Genomic DNA, 21544 nt, shown 5'->3' on the forward strand with positions numbered 1-21544 from the left:
GTAGAGCAATAATGTAACAGACAGACTATTAAATGCAGTAATGAGAAGATTTAACGTTGGCATTTAGAGTACAGTAAGCTAGACGTCCCTTGGTGCAATACCATGTTGTACGTTGGAAGATTTTTTTCACATTTAAAAAACCTTACTTCTCCTGACGAATTTTTGTAGTTCCATAAATAAAGAGCAGAACACGAAAAATTAATGCCATCATTTAAAAAAGGTAAGAAATTACTGTATATTAAAATTCTCCCCCCATGAACCATGGACCTTGCCGTTGGTGGAGAGGCTTGCGTGCCTCAGCGATACAGATGGCCGTACCGTAGGTGCAACCACAACGGAGGGGTATCTGTTGAGAGGCCAGACAAACATGTGGTTCCTGAAGAGGGGCAGCAGCCTTTTCAGTAGTTGCATGGGCAACAGTCAGGATGATTGACTAATCTGGCCTTGTAACATTAGCCAAAACGGCCTTGCTGTGCTTGTACTGCGAACGGCTGAAAGCAAGGGGAAACTACAGCCGTAATTTTTCCCGAGGACATGCAGCTTTACTGTATGATTAAATGATGATGGCGACCTCTTGGGTAAAATATTCCGGAGGTAAAATAGTCCCCCATTCGGATCTCCGGGCGGGGACTATTCAAGAGGACGTCGTTATCAGGAGAAAGAAAACTGGCGTTCTACGGATCGGAGCGTGGAATGTCAGATACCTTAATCGGGCAGGTAGGTTAGAAAATTTAAAAAGGGAAATGGATAAGTTAAAGTTAGATATAGTGGGAATTAGTGAAGTTCGGTGGCAGGAGGAACAAGACTTTTGGTCAGGTGATTACAGGGTTATAAATACAAAATCAAATAGGGGTAATGCAGGAGTAGGTTTAATAATGAATAAAAAAATAGGAGTGCGGGTTAGCTACTACAAACAGCATAGTGAACGCATTATTGTGGCCAAGATAGACACAAAGCCCATGCCTACTACAGTAGTACAAGTTTATGTGCCAACTAGCTCTGCAGATGATGAAGAAATAGATGAAATGTATGACGAGATAAAAGAAATTATTCAGGTAGTGAAGGGAGACGAAAATTTAATAGTCATGGGTGACTGGAATTCGTCAGTAGGAAAAGGGAGAGAAGGAAACATAGTAGGTGAATATGGGTTGGGGGGGAAGAAATGAAAGAGGAAGCCGCCTTGTAGAATTTTGCACAGAGCATAAATTAATCATAGCTAACACTTGGTTCAAGAATCATAAAAGAAGGTTGTATACCTGGAAGAATCCTGGAGATACTAAAAGGTATCAGATAGATTATATAATGGTAAGACAGAGATTTAGGAACCAGGTTTTAAATTGTAAGACATTTCAAGGGGCAGATGTGGATTCTGACCACAATCTATTGGTTATGAACTGCAGATTGAAACTGAAGAAACTGCAAAAAGGTGGGAATCTAAGGAGATGGGACCTGGATAAACTGAAAGAACCAAAGGTTGTACAGAGTTTCAGGGAGAGCATAAGGGAACAATTGACAGGAATGGGGGAAAGAAATACAGTAGAAGAAGAATGGGTAGCTCTGAGAGATGAAGTAGTGAAGGCAGCAGACGATCAAGTAGGTAAAAAGGCGAGGGCTAATAGAAATCCTTGGGTAACAGAAGAAATATTGAATTTAATTGATGAAAGGAGAAAATATAAAAATGCAGTAAATGAAGCAGGCAAAAAGGAATACAAACGTCTCAAATATTAGATCGACAGGAAGTGCAAAATGGCTAAGCAGGGATGGCTAGAGGACAAATGTAAGGATGTAGAGGCTTGTCTCACTAGGGGTAAGATAGATACTGCCTACAGGAAAATTAAAGAGACCTTTGGAGAGAAGAGAACCACTTGTATGAATATCAAGAGCTCAGATGGCAACCCAGTTCTAAGCAGAGAAGGGAAGGCAGAAAGGTGGAAGGAGTATATAGAGGGTTTATACAAGGGCGATGTGCTTGAGGACAATATTATGGAAATGGAAGAGGATGTAGATGAAGACGAAATGGGAGATAAGATACTGCGTGAAGAGTTTGACAGAGCACTGAAAGACCTGAGTCGAAACAAGGCCCCAGGAGTAGACAACATTCCATTAGAACTACTGATGGCCTTGGGAGAGCCAGTCATGACAGAACTCTACCATCTGGTGAGCAAGATGTATGAGACAGGCGAAATACCCTCAGACGTCAAGAAGAATATAATAATTCCAATCCCAAAGAAAGCAGGTGTTGACAGATGTGAAAATTACCGAACTATCAGTTTAATAAGTCACAGCTGCAAAATACTAACGCGAATTCTTTACAGACGAATGGAGAAACTGGTAGAAGCGGACCTCGGGGAAGATCAGTTTGGATTCCGTAGAAATGTTGGAACACGTGAGGCAATACTAACCTTACGACTTATCTTAGAAGAAAGATTAAGAAAAGGCAAACCTACGTTTCTAGCATTTGTAGACTTAGAGAAAGCTTTTGACAATGTTGACTGGAATACTCTCTTTCAAATTGTGAAGGTGGCAGGTATAAAATACAGGGAGCGAAAGGCTATTTACAATTTGTACAGAAATCAGATGGCAGTTATAATAGTCGAGGGGCACGAACGGGAAGCAGTGGTTGGGAAAGGAGTGAGACAGGGTTGTAGCCTCTCCCCGATGTTATTCAATCTGTATATTGAGCAAGCAGTAAAGGAAACAAAAGAAAAATTCGGAGGAGGTATTAAAATTCATGGAGAAGAAGTAAAAACTTTGAGGTTCGCCGATGACATTGTAATTCCGTCAGAGACATCAAAGGACTTGGAAGAGCAGTTGAACGGAATGGACAGTGTCTTGAAAGGAGGATATAAGATGAACATCAACAAAAGCAAAACGAGGATAATGGAATGTAGTCAAATTAAATCGGGTGATGCTGAGGGAATTAGATTAGGAAATGAGACACTTAAAGTAGTAAAGGAGTTTTGCTATTTAGGGAGTAAAATAACTGATGATGGTCGAAGGAGAGAGGATATAAAATGTAGACTGGCAATGGAAAGGAAATCGTTTCTGAAGAAGAGAAATTTGTTAACATCGAGTATAGATTTAAGTGTCAGGAAGTCGTTTCTGAAAGTATTTGTATGGAGTGTAGCCATGTATGGAAGTGAAACATGAACGATAACTAGTTTGGACAAGAAGAGAATAGAAGCTTTCGAAATGTGGTGCTACAGAAGAATGCTGAAGATAAGGTGGGTAGATCACGTAACTAATGAGGAGGTATTGAATAGGATTGGGGAGAAGAGAAGTTTGTGGCACAACTTGACTAGAAGAAGGGATCGGTTGGTAGGACATGTTCTGAGGCATCAAGGGATCACCAATTTAGTATTGGAGGGCAGCGTGGACGGTAAAAATCGTAGAGGGAGACCGAGAGATGAATACACTAAACAGATTCAGAAGGATGTAGGTTGCAGTAGGTACTGGGAGATGAAGAAGCTTGCACAGGATAGAGTAGCATGGAGAGCTGCATCAAACCAGTCTCAGGACTGAAGACCACAACAACAACAACAACATTAAAATTCTATCACAAGGCTGACTAGAGGTGAAAGACTCAAAACTGTTCCAAAGTGTAACACACTCCTCTACATGGACGCGAAAATTCTTCGTTATAGAGGAATGAATGAAAGGTTTTATTATTCACGGCAAAAATGATTCATTTACTATATACGTTAACACGTACAAAAGGATTTATAATTTATGGCAGAAAAATTATACACTCATGAGCCAAAACATTATGACCACCTGCTTAATAATGTGTTTGTCCGTATTTGGAACGAAATAAGTCATTGATTCTGCGTATCAGGGACCCGACAGTTCGTTGGTAGGTTTGTGGAGATATGCACAGGTCATGTAATTCGCGTAAATAACTGGCCGCTGATTTGCGTACGCGGTGATAGCGTCCGATAGCGGCCCAGATGGGTTGCATAGGATTTACATCAGGCGAATTTGGTGGCCGGGACATCAACGTGAGTTCACAAAAATGCTCCTCAAACCACTGTAGCACGGTTTCGGCTCCGAGACACGGACAATTATAATGCTTATAATGCTGAAAGATGACATCGCCATCAGTGAAGCATCAAGCACGAAAAGATGTAAGGTGGTACGCAGCTGTCAGCGTGTCTTTGGTTACTACCACAGGTCCTACGCAAACGCAGGAGTATGCATTCCATAGCATAATCTGCTCCCACCAGCCTGCGTCCTTGCAGCCTGCAGCTCTGTTCACCTCAATGTGGGCGTTTGTGGAGACGACCATCGACATACGGTAGCTGAAATGTGATTCACCCGAAAAGCCGATACGTTTCCATTGATCGACGGTCGAATCGCGATAGTCCCGTGCCCACTGTAGTCGCAGTTGACGATGTCGTTGGATCAACATGTGAACACGTAGGAGTGGTCTGCTGCGGAGCTCCATGTTAAACAATCTACGATGAACGGCGTGTTCCAAAACACTTCCGCTTCCACCAGCACCGTGCTGTTTCGGCAGAGAGAGCACAGAGCAGACAAGCCTCCGAATCCGACGTTCTGTGAAGAGTCGTGGATGTCCAACAATTTACCACCTAGTAGTAGTTTCACTGTCCTTCTATCTCTTTCCGTAGATGCTCAGAACAACTTTGCTCTCTTCGAGACATTCGTTCACAGGCTCTGCGTAATAATAATCTGCTCTTTGTCGAAGTCGCTTATCGCAATGGATTTCCCCATTTACAGCCCTTATCTTCACTAGGGCATTCCCAAGTCCGTGTTTGCTCCGCTTTCATACTTCTGTTACCTATTACCGCTTCACGTGGTCCTAACGCCACCAGGCGGCATTCGACGTCGCGGTGAGCAATGATGTTTTGGCTCATCAGTGTAGGTTTGCCAAACCCGTTTACATTTAAAAAAGTTGCTCGAAGAGCCCTCCTCCTGCCTCTGTGACTCCCCTAAGCCTGCATTTCATACGTTGCCGTACGTGCGGTTTGTATTTAGTCAAATTCATTTTGGATATGCTCCCTCAAGCTATCGATATTGGGTATGGGAGTTCAATACACCAAGGATTTAAAATATCTCCAAAGAAAAAAGAATCCATGGAATTCAAATCTGCCGATATGGTAGGCAATGCAATGGACCCCCTCGACCAATTCAGCTGTTCGGAAACTTGTTGTCGAGATACCGAAGAACTAATTGTTTAAAGTCAGGCGGAGTACCATCGTGCGTAAACCATATCGACTGGATGACGACTAAACGTACATCGTTTAGTAAATAAAGTAATTCGCCTCGGAGAAGACTTAGATTCGTTTACGTTGCGGAAAGAAGTAGGGGCCAATGAGAAGATCATGAATGATTCCTCTCTATCTGTTGAGGATGAACCAGTTTTGACGACTGTTTTGTCTTACATCAAGAGGGGTTTCATAAGTGCAGACGTGATTGTTACGATGGTAATTGAAGATCCCGTCACTTGAAAGGCTGGCCTCATCAGTGAGTAAGGTACACTCTAAGAACTGCAGAAACGTAGCACACTGGCCTAACATGTATTGAGGGAAAGTTATTCTTGGATAAAATTCTGCCCCATTTATCCTTGCGCTAGTTGAAGGTAACACGTGTACAGAAGATTTTTATGCTGAATGTTCCAGATCATCATGTAATTAAACCCTTACCTTCTAGTAACTGTCCTAAATTACTTAGTCTCCTTAAATCTCGTTTCCCCAGAAGTCGTTTTACCAGAAAATATTTAACTTGTACACCTATGAATTCTTTTTATATCTGCCGTTATGATTATTATTATTATTGGTATCATTATTATTTTTATTATCATTGTTGCTATTGTTGTTATTGTTGCTACTGTTATCACTATTAGTGGCAGCAACATCAGTAGTAGAAGTACTGCCAATATTAAATTTATTAGTTCATAGTAATACTTGCTCACATTCTCACTATAGATCCTCAAATCATTTTAATACTATCTGTCATATAGATTTGTCATTTCTTAGGTAACTATGATGTAAAAAAAGGTACTGTATGTGTGAAACTCTGGTACTATGTAAGAGAGGGCCTGGTGGCCCTAATCAGATCAAGATAAATAAATAATAGATAAAATAAACCCTTCAGGATTAAGTGATTGAGGAACTGAGGGACTAGAAGCCAAGTTGTGAGAAAGCGTTAAGACGCTTCAGGGAGAATTACAAGGAGTATTTGTTTGTGCCCAACGGTCGTAGTACCGACATAGATAGTCTGATGGTAAACTATCCACCCTCTCTTCACCCACGCACCCCCTACCCAAAGAAAGGCAATGCATAACTGTACACCGTTGTTTCTTCGTATAAAGACATACATGAACTCAACAAATGGAGAATGTTTCACATAATCTCAGAAATCATAATGAACGTTCGTTTTACAGATGTGCCATCCAGAATATGCATAAGCTGCTGGTACCGGGAGGAGAAGCTGTCTTTACCGTACTAGCTAAGAGTGCCCATTTGGCTGCTTATGAAGAACTGGCGAAAGACCCTCGCTGGGCTCGGTACATGAAGGTAACGTACAGGCGCAAACAGCGCTCACTTAATATTATTTTATGCTTTGTTCATTGACATTTGATCAGAGCATTGGCCAGATATCCTCTCTTGCTCAGTCCAAAGCACAACTATTAACTACGGAAAATTTATTCAGTCAAATGATGGGGACATCATTTGGCTGAGAGACTATTGTAAGTATGAAGACTCAAGAGAAGCAATTATTTTCTTTGAGCCACGTTTCTGAACGAAATTTTTCGCTCTTTTTGTCTTGCATCGCCTAATCGATTTGCAGGATACTGCTAAAAATTGTGTCCTGCGAAAAAAAAAGCTTGATACAGTTACAAACCTCTACGAACCATGGACTTAGCAATGGTGGGATGGGTTGTGTGCCTCAACCATAGAGATATACTCGCACATATCATAGATGCAACAATATACGGGGCATAGACATTTTCATTAGTTGCAGGAGCAACAGTCTGGATGATTTGGCTTTGTAACATTAACCAACATAGCCTTGCTGTGTTGGTGTTACAAACAGCTGAAAAAAGCGGAAAGATACTGCAATTATGTTTCCCGAGGGCATGCAGCTCTATTGGATGATTACGATATCCTCTTGGATAAAATGGTTTTCCATCCGGATCTCAGAGCTGGGACTACCTGTAAAAATGTTGTCATCAGGAAAAGCAAAACTGGCAGTCAACGGGTCAGAGCGTGGAATGTCAGATGCCTCAATCGAATAGATAGGTTAGAGAATTTAAAACGAGAAAAGGCTGAAGTTAGATATAGCTGGAGTTAGTGAAGTACGATGGCAGGAAGAACACGACTTCGGCTTAGGTCAGTACAGGGTTAACAACACATAATCAAATTAGGCTAATGGAGGAGGAGGCCTAATGAACCTAAATTAAATAAAATATTTATTTAGAAAAATCAAGCAATAATTTATTTTTTGAAGGTCATTAAGGTCGTTTATGACTTATGCAACCATGATGGAGGACCAAATTAATTTCTATGGTGACTTTACCCCTTTGTCACGCTTTCATATTAAGGTTCGGTATTCTCGTGCAAATAACTTTAACGAGCTGTCACCAGTGGCGGTTACAGAAAAACTTCATGGAGGAGGCGCTAAAGATGCCTTGAGCTACCTTTACTTTTATCGTAATAAAAAATAATAAAGTCACATGCAAAGTTTAAGAAAGTTTTATTTAAACTGATTGTACACATATACAAAAGAGTGCCATCTTATGATACAAAAAAGTTGCAGTTGTGGTTCTATTCCTTAAATGATGAATTCCATGCACCTATTCTTCCTGGCTAATTGGTTAATTACATCGCCAATAGGATAATCAATGCCAGGGTGAGTGTTCAGCAGAGCTAAGCCATTAAGTCTGTCCGGCGAATAGTGCGTATTTATAACGCTACCTGTCGAAGGTTTTCTGTACGAGAAAACAGTAGAATATTAGCGACTTTTCTCGAACAAATTCCAGACAGAATAATGTATCGAGATCATTAGAATGACCGCGACTTTTCTCTATGTGATCAAAAATATCCGAACGCCCCCAAAAAATACATTTTTCATATTACGTGCATTGTGCTTCCACCTACTGCCAGATACTCCATATCAGCGACCTCAGTAGTCATTAGATATCTTGAGAGAGCAGAATGGGGCGTTTCCGGAAGTCACGGACTTCGAACGTGTTCAGGTGATTGGGTGTCGCTTGTTTTATAGTCTGTACTCAAGATTTCCACACTCCTAAATGTGGTGTCACCGCCAGACACCACACTTGCTAGGTGGTAGCTTAAATCGGCCGCGGTCCATTTAGTACATGTCGGACCCGCGTGTCGCCACTGTGTAATCGCAGACCTAGCGCCACCACCAAGGCAGGTCTCGTGATACGAGAGAGCACTCGCCCCAGTTGTACGAGAACCTAGCTACCGACCAGATGTACGAAGCCTTTTCTCTCTCATTAGCCGAGAGACAGAATACCCATCAGCTAAGTTAATGGCTACGAACTAGCAAGGCGCCATTAGCCATACAGTGATTGTACTTAAAGTCTCCTGTGTATCGTCAAGATCGATGTACCACACTGATTAAGTAAAGTTAAGTATTAAACCTGCTCCGTACTTTTCTTCCTAACATTAATTACGTATCCTGTTCCAGTACTTCACGCCCGTCTGCTTTAGTCTAGCTTGCCTTTTCAGCCATCTCAACTTCACGGTGTCGGCCCAGCTACCGACACAACACTAAACATCCCTAGGTCCACTGTTTCCGATGTGATAGTGAAGTGGAAACGAGAAGAGACACGTACACCACAAAAGCATACAGGTCGATCTCGTCTGTTGACAAACTGAGACCGCTGACAGTTGAAGAGGGTCGTAATGTGTAATAGGCAGACATCTATCCAGACCATCACACAGGAATTCCACACTACATCAGGATCCACTGCAAGTACTATGACATGCGGGAGGTGAGAAAACTTGGATTTCATGGTCGAGTGGCTGCTCATAAGCCACACATCATGCCGGTAAATGCCAAACGACGGCTCGCTTGGTGTAAGGATCGTAAACATTGGATCATTGAACAGTGGAAAAACGTTGTGTGGAGTGACGAATCGCGATCCGATGGTGGGGTGTGGGTATGGCGAATGCCGATGATCGTCCTCTGCCAGCGTGTGTAGCGCCAACAGTAAAATTAGGAGGTGGTGGTGTTATGATGTGATCGTGTTTTTCATGGAGGATGCTTGCACCCCTTGTTGTTTTGCGTGACACAATCACAGCAGAAGCCTAAATTGATGTTTTAAGCACCTTCTTGCTTCCCTGCTGTTGAAGAGCAATTCGGGGATGGCGATTGCACCTTTCAACACGATCGAGCACCTGTTTATTATGCACGGCCTGTGGCGGAGTGGCTACACGATAATAACATCCCTGTAATGGACTGGCCAGCACAGAATCCAGACCTGAATCCTACTGAACACCTTTGGGATGTTTTGTAACGCCGACTTCGTGCCAGGCCTCACCGACCGACATCGATAACTCTCCTCAGTGCAGCACTCCGTGAAGAATGGGCTGCCATTCCCCAAGAAATCTTCCAACACCTGATTGAACGTATGCCCGCGAGAGTGGAAGCTGTCATCAAGACTAAGGATGGGCCAACACCATATTGAATTCCAGCATTACCGATGGAGGGCGGCACAAATCTGTTTTTCATCCAGGTGTCCGGATACTTTTGATCACATAGTGCATGTGTTAGCTATCTACATGCCAGACAGAAACGTATAAAACACGATGACGCGGATACGCGTGCTACATAGGAAAGTACAACTACTCGAAGAAAACAATAAATTTTGAGTACATGCAATTTCTAATAAAAAGTGAAGAAATCATAGGCATTTCAGTAAACTGTTTGGTTACATACGACTCGAAGATTTTGTCACTTAAAATGTTTGTTATTAATGCAGTGAAAGCCGGCCGAAGTGGCCGTGCGGTTAAAGGCGCTGCAGTCTGGAACCGCAAGACCGCTACGGTCGCAGGTTCGAATCCTGCCTCGGGCATGGATGTTTGTGATGTCCTTAGGTTAGTTAGGTTTAACTAGTTCTAAGTTCTAGGGGACTAATGACCTCAGCAGTTGAGTCCCATAGTGCTCAGAGCCATTTGAACCATTTTTGAATGCAGTGAGAAAATTTTCTTTGTCGGTACGCCCCTTTTTCAAACAGGGTGTACGTAACCGTTATTCCAAGAAAGTCATCAGTGAACTCGTGTAAACATAAATGAAGTAACTGCTTAATATTCCTGAGGCAGTAGTGACTTATTCGGAAACAGTGCCTTCCTGCAATTTTTATTGCGTACCATTATTGCCTATTTAGGTCTAACTACAGTAGATCAGTTTTATGATAGTTAATTATTAATACAGCCAACAGAAATAGTTTCTAATAGTTAGTCCTCAAGTAAGTTTCACTATACTGTGACAATATATTAAGTTTTTACTGATGAAGAAATGTAAGTTTTAGTGACTACCGCATCGTAAATATGTAGCGATATAGGCTAAAACCAATTGCATTAACATTGCGGCAGACTTATACTTCGTCCAGTTAAATTCTATGTTTGAGGCGGCCAGGAAGTGTGAACCTAGTGTCAGATATTGTTTTCACATTTATTTTTTGGAATTAATACTACATTGGAACTACAGTAATTATTAGATATATGGCTTTCTAGAAAATATTGTAGGCAATTTTTAGTATTTAATAGCTGTTTGTAAATCACTAAATATCCACCTGTTCCTTTGAATGAAACTAGTTTTCATTTATTATTTATGCAAGGCGGTCAGAAGCAATCTGCAAACGCTGTAGGGTAGTTTTACTGAGAAATAACTACTGAGGAAAAAAATCGGTGTGTTGTGCCGCTTCAGAGTTAACTGGCGTTGAAGTTAGCCAATCACGCCGCTGCGTGAGCAGATTCAAGCGGCACGCCATATGCAATTAGTGTCCGTAGTTATGGTAGTGCAGATGATAACGCACGAGACGGCTCAGCCTTTGGCTCCGGTTCAATCCTTACTACCGTCCCATGTCCACTTTTTGTATCGCTCTCTTGTTCGGTTTCAGGAAACCAAACGAAGAACACATTTGGCGACACCATCTCTGGCAGGTTGCTTGAATTTGCGCGTCCAATGGTCTGGTGGACTAAATTCAATGCCAATTAACTCAGAAAAGGTGCAATGTATCGAACTTTTTGTTAACAATTATTTCTCTACATAACGTACCCAGCAACGCCGTAATAACCTTTTCAGACCGCTACTGACCGCGGTTTAAACATTTCAGTTCTGTACTGAAATAATGTGTGTATGAACTAGCTTCTTCGTACAATTTGGTGGTTTAATGATACTGGTAAGTATAAGGGACATTCAAATGAAACCCGGTCACTAGTGTAAAGTAAAGTAACGGTAACGATTTTATTAACTCAAAAATGTAGTTATACACAGCGCACATACTCAAAACTTGTCGCCAAAACTGTTGGCACCAAGCAAGGTGGCGCAGTGGTTAGACACTGGACTCGCATTCGGGAGAACGACGGTTCAATCCCGCGTCCGGCCATCCTGATTTAGGTTTTCCGTGATTTCCCTAAATCACTCCAGGCAAATGCCGGGATGGTTCCTCTGAAAGGGCACGGCCGACTTCCTTCCCAATCCTTCCCTAATCCGATGAGACCGATGACCACGCTGTCTGGTCTCCTTCCCCAAACCAACCAACCAACCTATATCCAGAGTCAACTACAATCTTGAGTCACTATCTTTATATGTAAACATTTTAGGTCAGGCATTACCGTGACTGTTATTGACATTAAATAGAAAGAAATGTCGTGTGGCGAGCGCCTCCCGGCGGATAGACCTGGTCGCCTTGTGCAAGTCTTTTGATGTGGCGCCACTTCGGCGACTTGCGCGTCTATGAGGATGAAATGAGGATGATGAAGACGACACAAACTCCGAGTCCCGGAGCGAAGAGAATCTCCAACCCATCCGTGAATCGAACCCGGGCCTCTCAGCATGACAAGCCAGCTCGCTGTGTACTCAGCTACGGTGGCGGACATTGACATTAAATGAAACAAGTTTACTGTTACCAGTAACTGTTTATTTATTTATCTCCACGACGCGTTTCTAAGATGGATTTAAATTTGTTAGTATGGCATGTGTGTATATGTAATGTTACGATTTGTTTTTTCTTTTTTTTTGTTTACAAAATATGACAGTATACATGTGATGTGTTACGATAGTGAACTAAACCTGTGGCCACTGGAGACAGTGCCACAAGTTCTTCCGAAAAATCGTAACACAACACACACACACACACACACACACACACACACACACACACACACACACACACACATACATGTCACACTAACAAATGTAAGTCCACCTGATGATGGAGGTTTAAACCTTTGAAACGCGCCATGGAGATAAATAAACAGTGACTGGGAACGGTAAACTTGTTGTTTCAGTTAATCACTATCTTTAATATGTAAAAGAAAGACCATTGTCTGTTTTTCTAATGCCCTTATAGAACGAAGAAGATGTCTTTAGGAAATACACTTCTAGTTTTGAATCAAAGAAGTGAATTAATCTGCTGCTTCCAGCAGGACGTGGAGACGTTTGTGTCGCCCTATCATCGCAGTGAGGACCCAGCCAGCGAGTTCCGTCAGCTGCTGCAGAGCGAGGGCTTCCACGTCGTGCGCTGCGACATGAGTCCGCAGACGTTCGTGTTCCCATCCGAAGCGCAGCACAGAGGTAAGGTCATTCTGAGTTTCACCAGCCACCTAATTCGCGAATTTAACTTCCTTAGAATAGTCCTCTTCTATCTCCATGTTAGCATTGCTCCACACCTAGATTTACGTCCTCACTTTATCGTAAATCATCTCGAATAGTCTTCGTAAAAAGTAACACTTGTGTCTGACTCCATTTACTAATTAGAGTAATGTCCTTACTGGAGTACAGTACCCTGCTTAGTCACGTTAAAATAACCACCTGTCAAAAGCCTGAGTAATCACCTTCTCTAGTGCGAACCACTGCGAGACGCTTAGGAAGAGAGTCTGGTTCTGGAAGCTACTGTAATGGTACTTGAATTGCGTAACCATTACGGCACCTCACCTCAACCTCTCGGTACCAGCAATATTCTACTGTGTTTCTATAAAATAGTTAACATATTTCTGTGACAACATTTAGATTTGATTTCATTAATGTAGAGGTACTTCGATACATCGATATGTATGTATTGCAATGATATTATTCTTATGTGTATTCTTTCTTTTGTCACTATGATCTTTGACGTACTTGTAACTCTGATTTTTGGGCACGTAAGCGGTTATTAGAGAGTCAAGCTTTGGTCATCATGTTAAAAAGACGCAAATTGTAGTCAGTTTATGAAATGTGAACTTTAACAGTGAGGAAGATATTTTCAAGTATGTTTTATATTGTGAAGTGATGTTTTGGAACGAGTTACGTGATATTGCAACAAAAGTAATAAAAAAGAAGTGTAACTCAAATTCGGAGTGCTGATTACTTTTTCACGTCACCATTGTCCTAACTTGCAAAAGTTTAATCTTCAAGAATGGTTTATGAAACACATCTATAAAACTTTTGAATATCGCAGAATAACACCTAGGCCTCTTTGCATCCGGGCTTGGAATCATCACTACCTAGATTTTCGACGATTGAACCATGAGTTCACAATGAGACCAGCGTGGGAAACACGAAAAGATGAGTGCCTAGTTTATCCATTATTTCAAGAAATGACTTTATTAACTGTGCTCTTATGACACATGCCACATAATATAACTTTGTTGTTGCCCGAAAATGCAATATTTAGCAGCGTGAGCAACACTACAATCATAATTAATTTTTGACCTTTGTTGTGGTAGGGTTGTTAGAGTACCGACCGAAATGTGGAGCCATACTGACTCCAGTGCTGTGGTCAGCTTCGCTGGGTTTCTCGGCTGAGCATCCATGGCGCCAACAGTCCAATCTAGGTGGTCCCATAGATTCTCAATTGGATTTGGTGGACAGAGGAAAGCGAAACACGCACGTAAACGGCGAGCTATGTGACACGTTGCATTGTCCTGATAGTAAACGCTATTGTGCCGAAAAAACAAACTTCTTATAGGGATTCACATGGTCCCCAAGGGTAGAAGCACACTCGTGTTGATTCACTGTGCCTTCCAGAATGGGAGATCACCCAGCGAATGCCAAAGAAACGCTCCCCAGACGATAATACTTCCACGTCCTGTCTGGATCCTTCTGCCGATTGTTTCAGGGTGCCTGCTTTCAGACGTTTTACGCCGATGGAATTTGAAATTTGATTAATCGGGAAAGCAACCTGTCGCCACTCAGTGGACATAGTGAACTTTATTTCCTAGCTAAATGAATACGCGTCATTGATCATTAATTCAAGTAAAGTGATGTCAGTTTTCATATTAACAGTGTATAAAGATGTCCTTTGTACATAGGTCTACTAATGAAATATGCGTACCTTTTAGGTACAAAGTTATTCACCTTCCAAAATATGTTGAGTGGGTATCAATCGTTTGGTATACAATAGGATTTGACTCAAGTTCACGTGGGGCCACAGTAGATCTTGAAATCTACCAATTCAGTTACATCAAAAACGGAAATTTCAGAATCGTGTCTCCTTGTATCAGCACCATTATAGACACTCTTACCAGAGATCGATACACAATCCCATTTTCGGTGGCTGCGACATCCTGGCATTCTAGAAGGTTCTGGAAGACAGTCACGCTCCAGCGGTCGGGGAATCCCAAGCAGATTTTGCGCGCGCTTTCGAGATGTTAGAGCGAGTCAGTCTACGGCTAAGGGGCCAAAGGTGACAGTCGAGCTGTTGCGAACTAAAGTTTAATATTGCAATATGAGTTAGAAAGTGATAAGGAGAAGAATCTGTAACATGTTTTCTTACGGAAAATTGGTGGGAAGTAGTTTTGTAAAACAAAAGTGTGTAGAATCGTGAGTTTTAAACAGTGTGAACATCAAAAAGTGTAGCGTGTAAAGCAGTTATTAGTAGCACGTGCCAAACTAGTTTCTTGGGCAGCCACGTGTCAAAGTGGAATATCGGAAGTATCTCGAACACTTTTAGGTGATATTACTGAATGGCAGCAGAGGATCAAGTAGGTAAAAAGACAAGGGCTATTGGAAATCCTTGGGTAATAGAGGAGGTATTGAATTTAATTGATGAAAGGAGAAAATATAAAAATGCAGTAAATGAAGCAGGCAAAAGGAATACAAACGGCTCAAAAATGAGATCGACAGGAAGTGCAAAATGGCTAAACAGGGACGGCTAGAGGACACATGTAAGGATGTAGAGACACATATTACTAAGGGTACATATACGTGATTACTCTGCTATTCACAATAAAGTGCCTGGCAGGGGGTTCACTGAACCATCTCTACCGTTCCGATCTCCAACGGCGCGCAGGAAAAACGAGCACTTAAATTTTTCTGTGCGAACCTTGATTCCTCTTATTTTGTCGTGATGATCATTTATCCCTATGCAGGTGGGTGCCAACAGAATGTTTTCGCAATAGCAGGAGAAAACTGATGATTGAAATTTCATGAGAAGATCCCGTCCCAACGAAAAACGCCTTTGTTTTAATGATTGCCACTCCAATTCACTTATCATGTCTGTGACACTATTTCTCCTACTTCGCGATAATACAAAACGAGCTGCCCTTCTTTGTACTTTTTCGATGTCATCCGTGAGTCCCATCTGATGCGGGTCCCACACCGCACAGCAGAACTCCAGAATAGGGGGAACAAGTGTGTTATAAGCAGTATCTTTAGTAGGCCTGTTGCAGAAGAAGACGTAGATGAAGATGAAATGGGAGAGAATACTGCGTGACGAGTTTGACAGAGCACTGAAAGACGTGAATCGAAATAAGGCCCCTGGAGTAGACAACATTCCATTAGAATTACTGATAGCCTTGGGAGAGCCAGCCCTGACAAAACTCTACCATCTGATGAAAAAGATGTATGAGGCAGGCGAAATATCCTCAGACTTCAAGAATATAAGAATTCCAATCCCAACGAAAGCAGGTGTTGACAGGTGTGAAAATTACCGAACTATCGGTTTAATAAGTCACGGCTACAAAATACTGGCATGAATTCTTTACAGACGGATGGAAAAACTGGTAGAAGCCGACCTTGCGGAAGATCAATTTTGATTCCGTAGAAATGTTGGAACACGTGAGGAAATACTGACCCTACGACTTATCTTAGAAGATAGATTAAGGAAAGGCAAACGTACGTTTCTAGCATTTGTAGACTTAGAGAAAGCTTTTGACAATGTTGATTGGAATACTCTCTTTCAAATTCTAAAGGTGGCAGGGGTAAAATACAGCGAGTGAGAGGCTATTTACAGTTTGTACCGAAACCAGATGGCAGTTATGAGAGTTGAGGGGCATGAAAGGGAAGCAGTGGTTGGGAAGGGAGTGAGACAGAGTTGTAGCTTATCCTAGGTGTTCTTCAATCTGTATATTGAGCAAGCAGTAAAGGAAACAAAAGAAAAATTTGGAGTAGAAATTGAAATCCATGGAGAAGAAATAAAAACTTCGAGGTTTGTCGATGACATTGTAATTCTGTCAGAGACAGCAAAGGAAGAGCAGTTGAACAGAATGGACAGTGTCTTCAAAGGAGGACATAACATGAACGTCAACAAAAGCAAAATGTGGATAATAATCGAATTAAATCATGTGAACTGAGGGAATTAGATTAGGAAATGAGACACTTAAAGTGGTACATGAATTTTGCTGTTTGGGGAGCAAAATAACTGATGATGGTCGAAGTAGGGAGGATATAAAGTGTAGTCTGGCAATGGTAAGGAAAGCGTTTCGGAAGAAGAGAAATTTGTTAACATCGAGTATAGATTTAAGTGTCAGGAAGTCTTTTCTGAAGGAGTTCGTATCGAGTGTAGTCATTTCCGTGACTGAAACATGGACGATAAATAGTTTAGACAAGAAGAGAATAGAGGCTTTCGAAATGTGGTGCTACAGAAGACTGCTGAAGATTAGATGGATAGATCACGTAACTAATGAGGAGATACTGAATAGAATTGGGGAGAAGAGGAATTTGTGGCTCAACTTGACTAGAAGAAAGGATCAATTGGTAGGACATATTCTGAGGCATCAAGGGATCACCAATTTAGTAGTAGAGGGCAGCGTGGAGCGTAAAAATCGTAGAGGGAGACCAAGAGATGAATACACTAAGCAGATTCAGAAGGATGTTTGTTGTAGTAGATACTTGGAGATGAAGAATCTTGCACAGGATAGGGTAGCACGGAGAGCTACATCAAACCAGTCTCTGGACTGAAGACCACAACAACAACAACGAAATAGCAAAAGATTCGTACTGTGAACTAGCTGAAAGAAACTGACTTACGTGACTGTTAAGGTCAGGTGATGTAGGATTGAAAGAGACTACTGAGGGACTTTAAAATTTCTGTAAGTGGTAAACTAAACCGTGGTTGATCTGAGTACTCGCTTCAGAACGATCATTAAAAATAGTTTTCCATACGTATAGTATGACGAGCGGAGGTTGGTTTAGTCACATAGTTCAATTTAATAGCCGCCTGAATATCTGATGTAACGAGCCCCTTCCACTTTTCTGACTGCCATAAAATTTGAGTGAACACTTAAATTATTCAAAGTAATAAAGGTGGGACGGAGGCTTACATCCTGTTGGAGAGATTTCTAGAGACGCCCATGAGAAAGAGAACTTCCATCCAGGGTGAATACTGAAACTATGCATCCAATTTTCAAGGTCTACACAAACGGTTCACCTACTGAAAAAAGTTTCGATACCTTTGTTTCTAAAATACTAATGCGTCGGTAGGCACTCAAAACCTTGTAACTCGATCTGTCTCTGAAAACCTCATGATTCCAGTTACCAGTATTCCTTTACAGAGAGATATTTAGAAGTGCATGGATTTCTCTGATCTGTCAATAAGTAGGCTTCTGGCATATAGTTACACGTGTAGCACAAATTTTAATTCATTTCGTCTGCTTCGACCATTATATATTTTTTTAAATAACAGTTTTTGCTTCTCTTGTTAAATTTAAGAAAACAGAGCTACGAGGTTTTAATTGCCTACCATCAAATGATGCCTGCGTTACGAGCGATGATACCATGTGTTTGCTCCACCACAGGCATTTCTGATTTGTACTAACAAATTTCACCTCTTACTGTTTCAGCTGCCCTAAAATCAGTAAATGCGTTTCTGAATCGCATACCAGAAGACCAGCAGGATGACTTTATGGACGACTGGATGCATCATATGGAGAAACTTGGAGGCTTAACAAACTACACTGAGCCCACCGGGGAGACGAAGTTCTGCATGCACTGTACGACAGTGGCTGCCGTAGGCAGGAAACTATAATACAGAGCCATCCACACACTTCCCAGCTGTGATTAACGATATTTAATGTCATTTTTATGTTATGAATCAGAAGTTCTCTTTCCATTAAGCTGCAAAAAAAAATCTACGTATAATAAAAGGAAGTCAGACGTAAATGTGGTAATGAAGTATTGTTCTTCTGGACAGGTATTGTAAAACGCTTTTGGAAGCTGCATTGACACTGCATTTGCAGTACCTTTACCCTACTGGATATCTTTGCTTTGTACTTGAATATGGGAACTATGCTAGAATACTGGCTTAGTGAAGTGGGGGATGTCCTAATGAAGGCAGTGTGCCATTGTCTTTGTCATAATAGATATGCGTATTTGTATCGGATGTATTACTAATTACAACGCTACATTTATACAGTTAACTTTTGTATGTATGTATTTATGTCAGTATTTGATTACAACAGTATATATTTTCTATCAAGTGCGTTAAATGAATTTTCCTCCATAGTTGCTTCGTTCTCTCAGTGTTTATCAAGAAAACGGCGTTGTTCATGAGAAGAAAGTAGTTATGTACCTTTTCACATGGTCAAGTCCTAAATCGCAAAGTACCACGCTTTCGTGACATCGTTGAGTTGGATATAAAACTATCATTTTGCTTACGTGGTATTTATTCACTAGACTAGTCAAGATGCAATGCCGTGCACCTACAATCATTAACATGTCTCTGTTCGGTTTCATCAAATGGCTCTAAGCACTATGAGACTTAACATCTGAGGTCATCAGTCCCCTAGACTTAGAACTATTTAAACCTAACTAACCCAAGGACATCACACACATCCATGCCCGAGGCAGGATTCGAACCTGCGACCATAGCAACCGCGTGGTTCCGGACTGAAGCGCCTAGAACCGGTTTCATCGGAACTCTCGGTTGTCCACCTATGTTGGATAATGATTTCAAAGTTGTCCATGATAAACAATGGAAGCCTCTTGCTTTCAGACGTAATTTTTTTTCTTTTTTGGTCATGGAAGTGATCCGCACTGACAACGCAAGTACTGTAACTCAGTAGGTACAGCATTTGTTATTTGTTACAGTAATTTATTATTTGCTAGTTCCACGAATTATGGTTGATATAGTTCTGTATGGTGTGTATGTGTGTGCGTGTGTGTGTGTGTGTGTGTGTGTGTGTGTGTGTGTGTGTGTGTGTGTGTGTGTGTGTGTGTGTGTCAACAGAATTATGACAAGAATGCATTTACTCAGTTTAAATGCCTGTTGTTGACAATTTGCAGGTGCGACATGCGTCACTCTTGTGTCAAACATTGAAATTGTCGGTATGTAATATTCGCTAAACTGGATTCCAAGTCAGTAAATTATATAACAAGTGTAAATATTTCACTGTTTTTGGTAAATTCTTAAAAGGAACCAATTAGTAGGCGAAGAAAAACATGTTTCTTAAAAACCAGAGAGTCTGTATTAAATGTAGCGAGAAAGGACACTCTCTGCTCTGGGACACTCATTTTTCTAAACTAGGTTTTGTCAAAGGAGGACTTCCTTTATTGTTATGTCACTTCTGCTGTTATAGACGACGTGTATGGATGCATTCTCTCGCGGCGATATCCATACATAAAATATTCTCGGGCTTCAGACCACTTGGCACAGCTTGAAACTCGACAATATTTTATCCCTATACATTTCATGATCTACTGAATAATAACTTCAGTTTTATTTAAATGATTTCTGCAAGTCATTTTCAGAATCCTATAGTTGATCATATTTTTTCACTTTGTGAGGTTTATTATGTTTCAGTGAACGCGTATGAGGATTGTGCAGTAATTGTTTGAGAGCAGAATGACCGAATGCCATGTCGAATCATGTGTACTTTCATACAAAGTCGAAAATGCATATCCTTTTTCTTGAAGTCCGCTTTAACACTTGTCACCACACTTTCCACATGGAAGTCGATAGGAACAAAGAGTACTTTCAAACAATGAAGACGTACAATAGTCAGCATGGCCCGATACACCAAAAGCAGAAGGTAAATGCGATGGCATTTGTATGGTAAAAAAAAAAAAAAAGCTGACAAAGTTATTCCCAGTAATTTAATTTGTTTAATTTGATGCGTTTTGTAATGGTAACTGCATCGTGCCACCGCAGTTTGACGTACTTTTCCCGAGGCAAGTCATTCTTAAATGTATTGCATACGTTTTTGAAACAACTACATACGCTGTAAGATAGAAAAACAGCGCACCACGAATTAATTATCCGAATGAGACGGAAACCGATATATGTGACGCACATATACAGACAAACAAATTATTACAACAAAATGACGATTTGTTCAGGAGAACGGGTTTGACAAACTTATCAAGGGCAAGATGGCGGCTCGTATAGAAGTTTTAGTAAGTGGCTCCGTGAAAAACATGTATACTGCCGATATAAAGTGCATCTTATGCAGTGAAAGACTTTTTAATGGTTTCAGACTATGTTCAGCGAGTCAAAAATGGATTCATTCAAAATGCATCTCGAGTTCTGCCGCGGTAAGCGCAAAATGTGACTGTGGTGTAATTGGCTGTTGTTTGCGATCGATGTGCTTATCAAAACAAGATACTGTGCGAGAAGAAAACGTTGTTTCCACATTAGAACAGGATTTATTGTACGCTAAAGAGTATATACATAATTTGGAAACAGTGATTAGTGATCTCAAACAAAAACAAAAAGTGGAAAACGAGCCTTTTCTTAGGCCTAAAATAAACAGGCGTGTGAAACAAAGTGGAAATCGTTTCGAACTAAAAACAAGGAATAAATATGAGCTGCTAGACACGTATGAAGAGACGAACAACCAGGGACATAAGAGAAATGAATACACGTCTCTAGGGCATACTCTGAAGAGTGAAGAAAACACTAAATTTTTGCAAAATGGTTCACGAAGTGAGAGTAAGGGCGATGTTTACATTTTTTCAGCTAGCCGCGGAAGAGGCTTAGCAGGTAAAATGGCCACTATGCAAAATAAACGAAAAGTAAGTGGAACCACCAAGCCTGGGGCTCCTCTACGAGAAGTGCTAAAAAACTGTGAAACATCAGTAACAAAAGGTTCGAAATGTGTCATTATTGGAGGAGGTAACGACGTTTATAGAA

General features: G+C 41.2%; 1 protein-coding gene across 1 annotated transcript in view; it reads left to right on the forward strand.

Annotated features, from left to right (window-relative positions):
• Positions 1–18576, forward strand: part of LOC126456355 (juvenile hormone acid O-methyltransferase-like) — a 41455-nt gene extending 22879 nt beyond the window's left edge. Inside the window, exons 4-6 of the mRNA XM_050092107.1 lie at positions 6404–6536; positions 12645–12792; positions 18258–18576. Coding sequence (XP_049948064.1) covers positions 6404–6536; positions 12645–12792; positions 18258–18442 — 466 coding nt within the window. The 3' untranslated portion in view covers positions 18443–18576. The remainder of the gene's footprint in view (positions 1–6403; positions 6537–12644; positions 12793–18257) is intronic.
• The last annotated feature ends 2968 nt before the right edge of the window (positions 18577–21544 follow it).

This window comes from Schistocerca serialis, chromosome 2, assembly GCF_023864345.2.
Source record: "Schistocerca serialis cubense isolate TAMUIC-IGC-003099 chromosome 2, iqSchSeri2.2, whole genome shotgun sequence".
NCBI lineage: Eukaryota > Metazoa > Arthropoda > Insecta > Orthoptera > Acrididae > Schistocerca > Schistocerca serialis.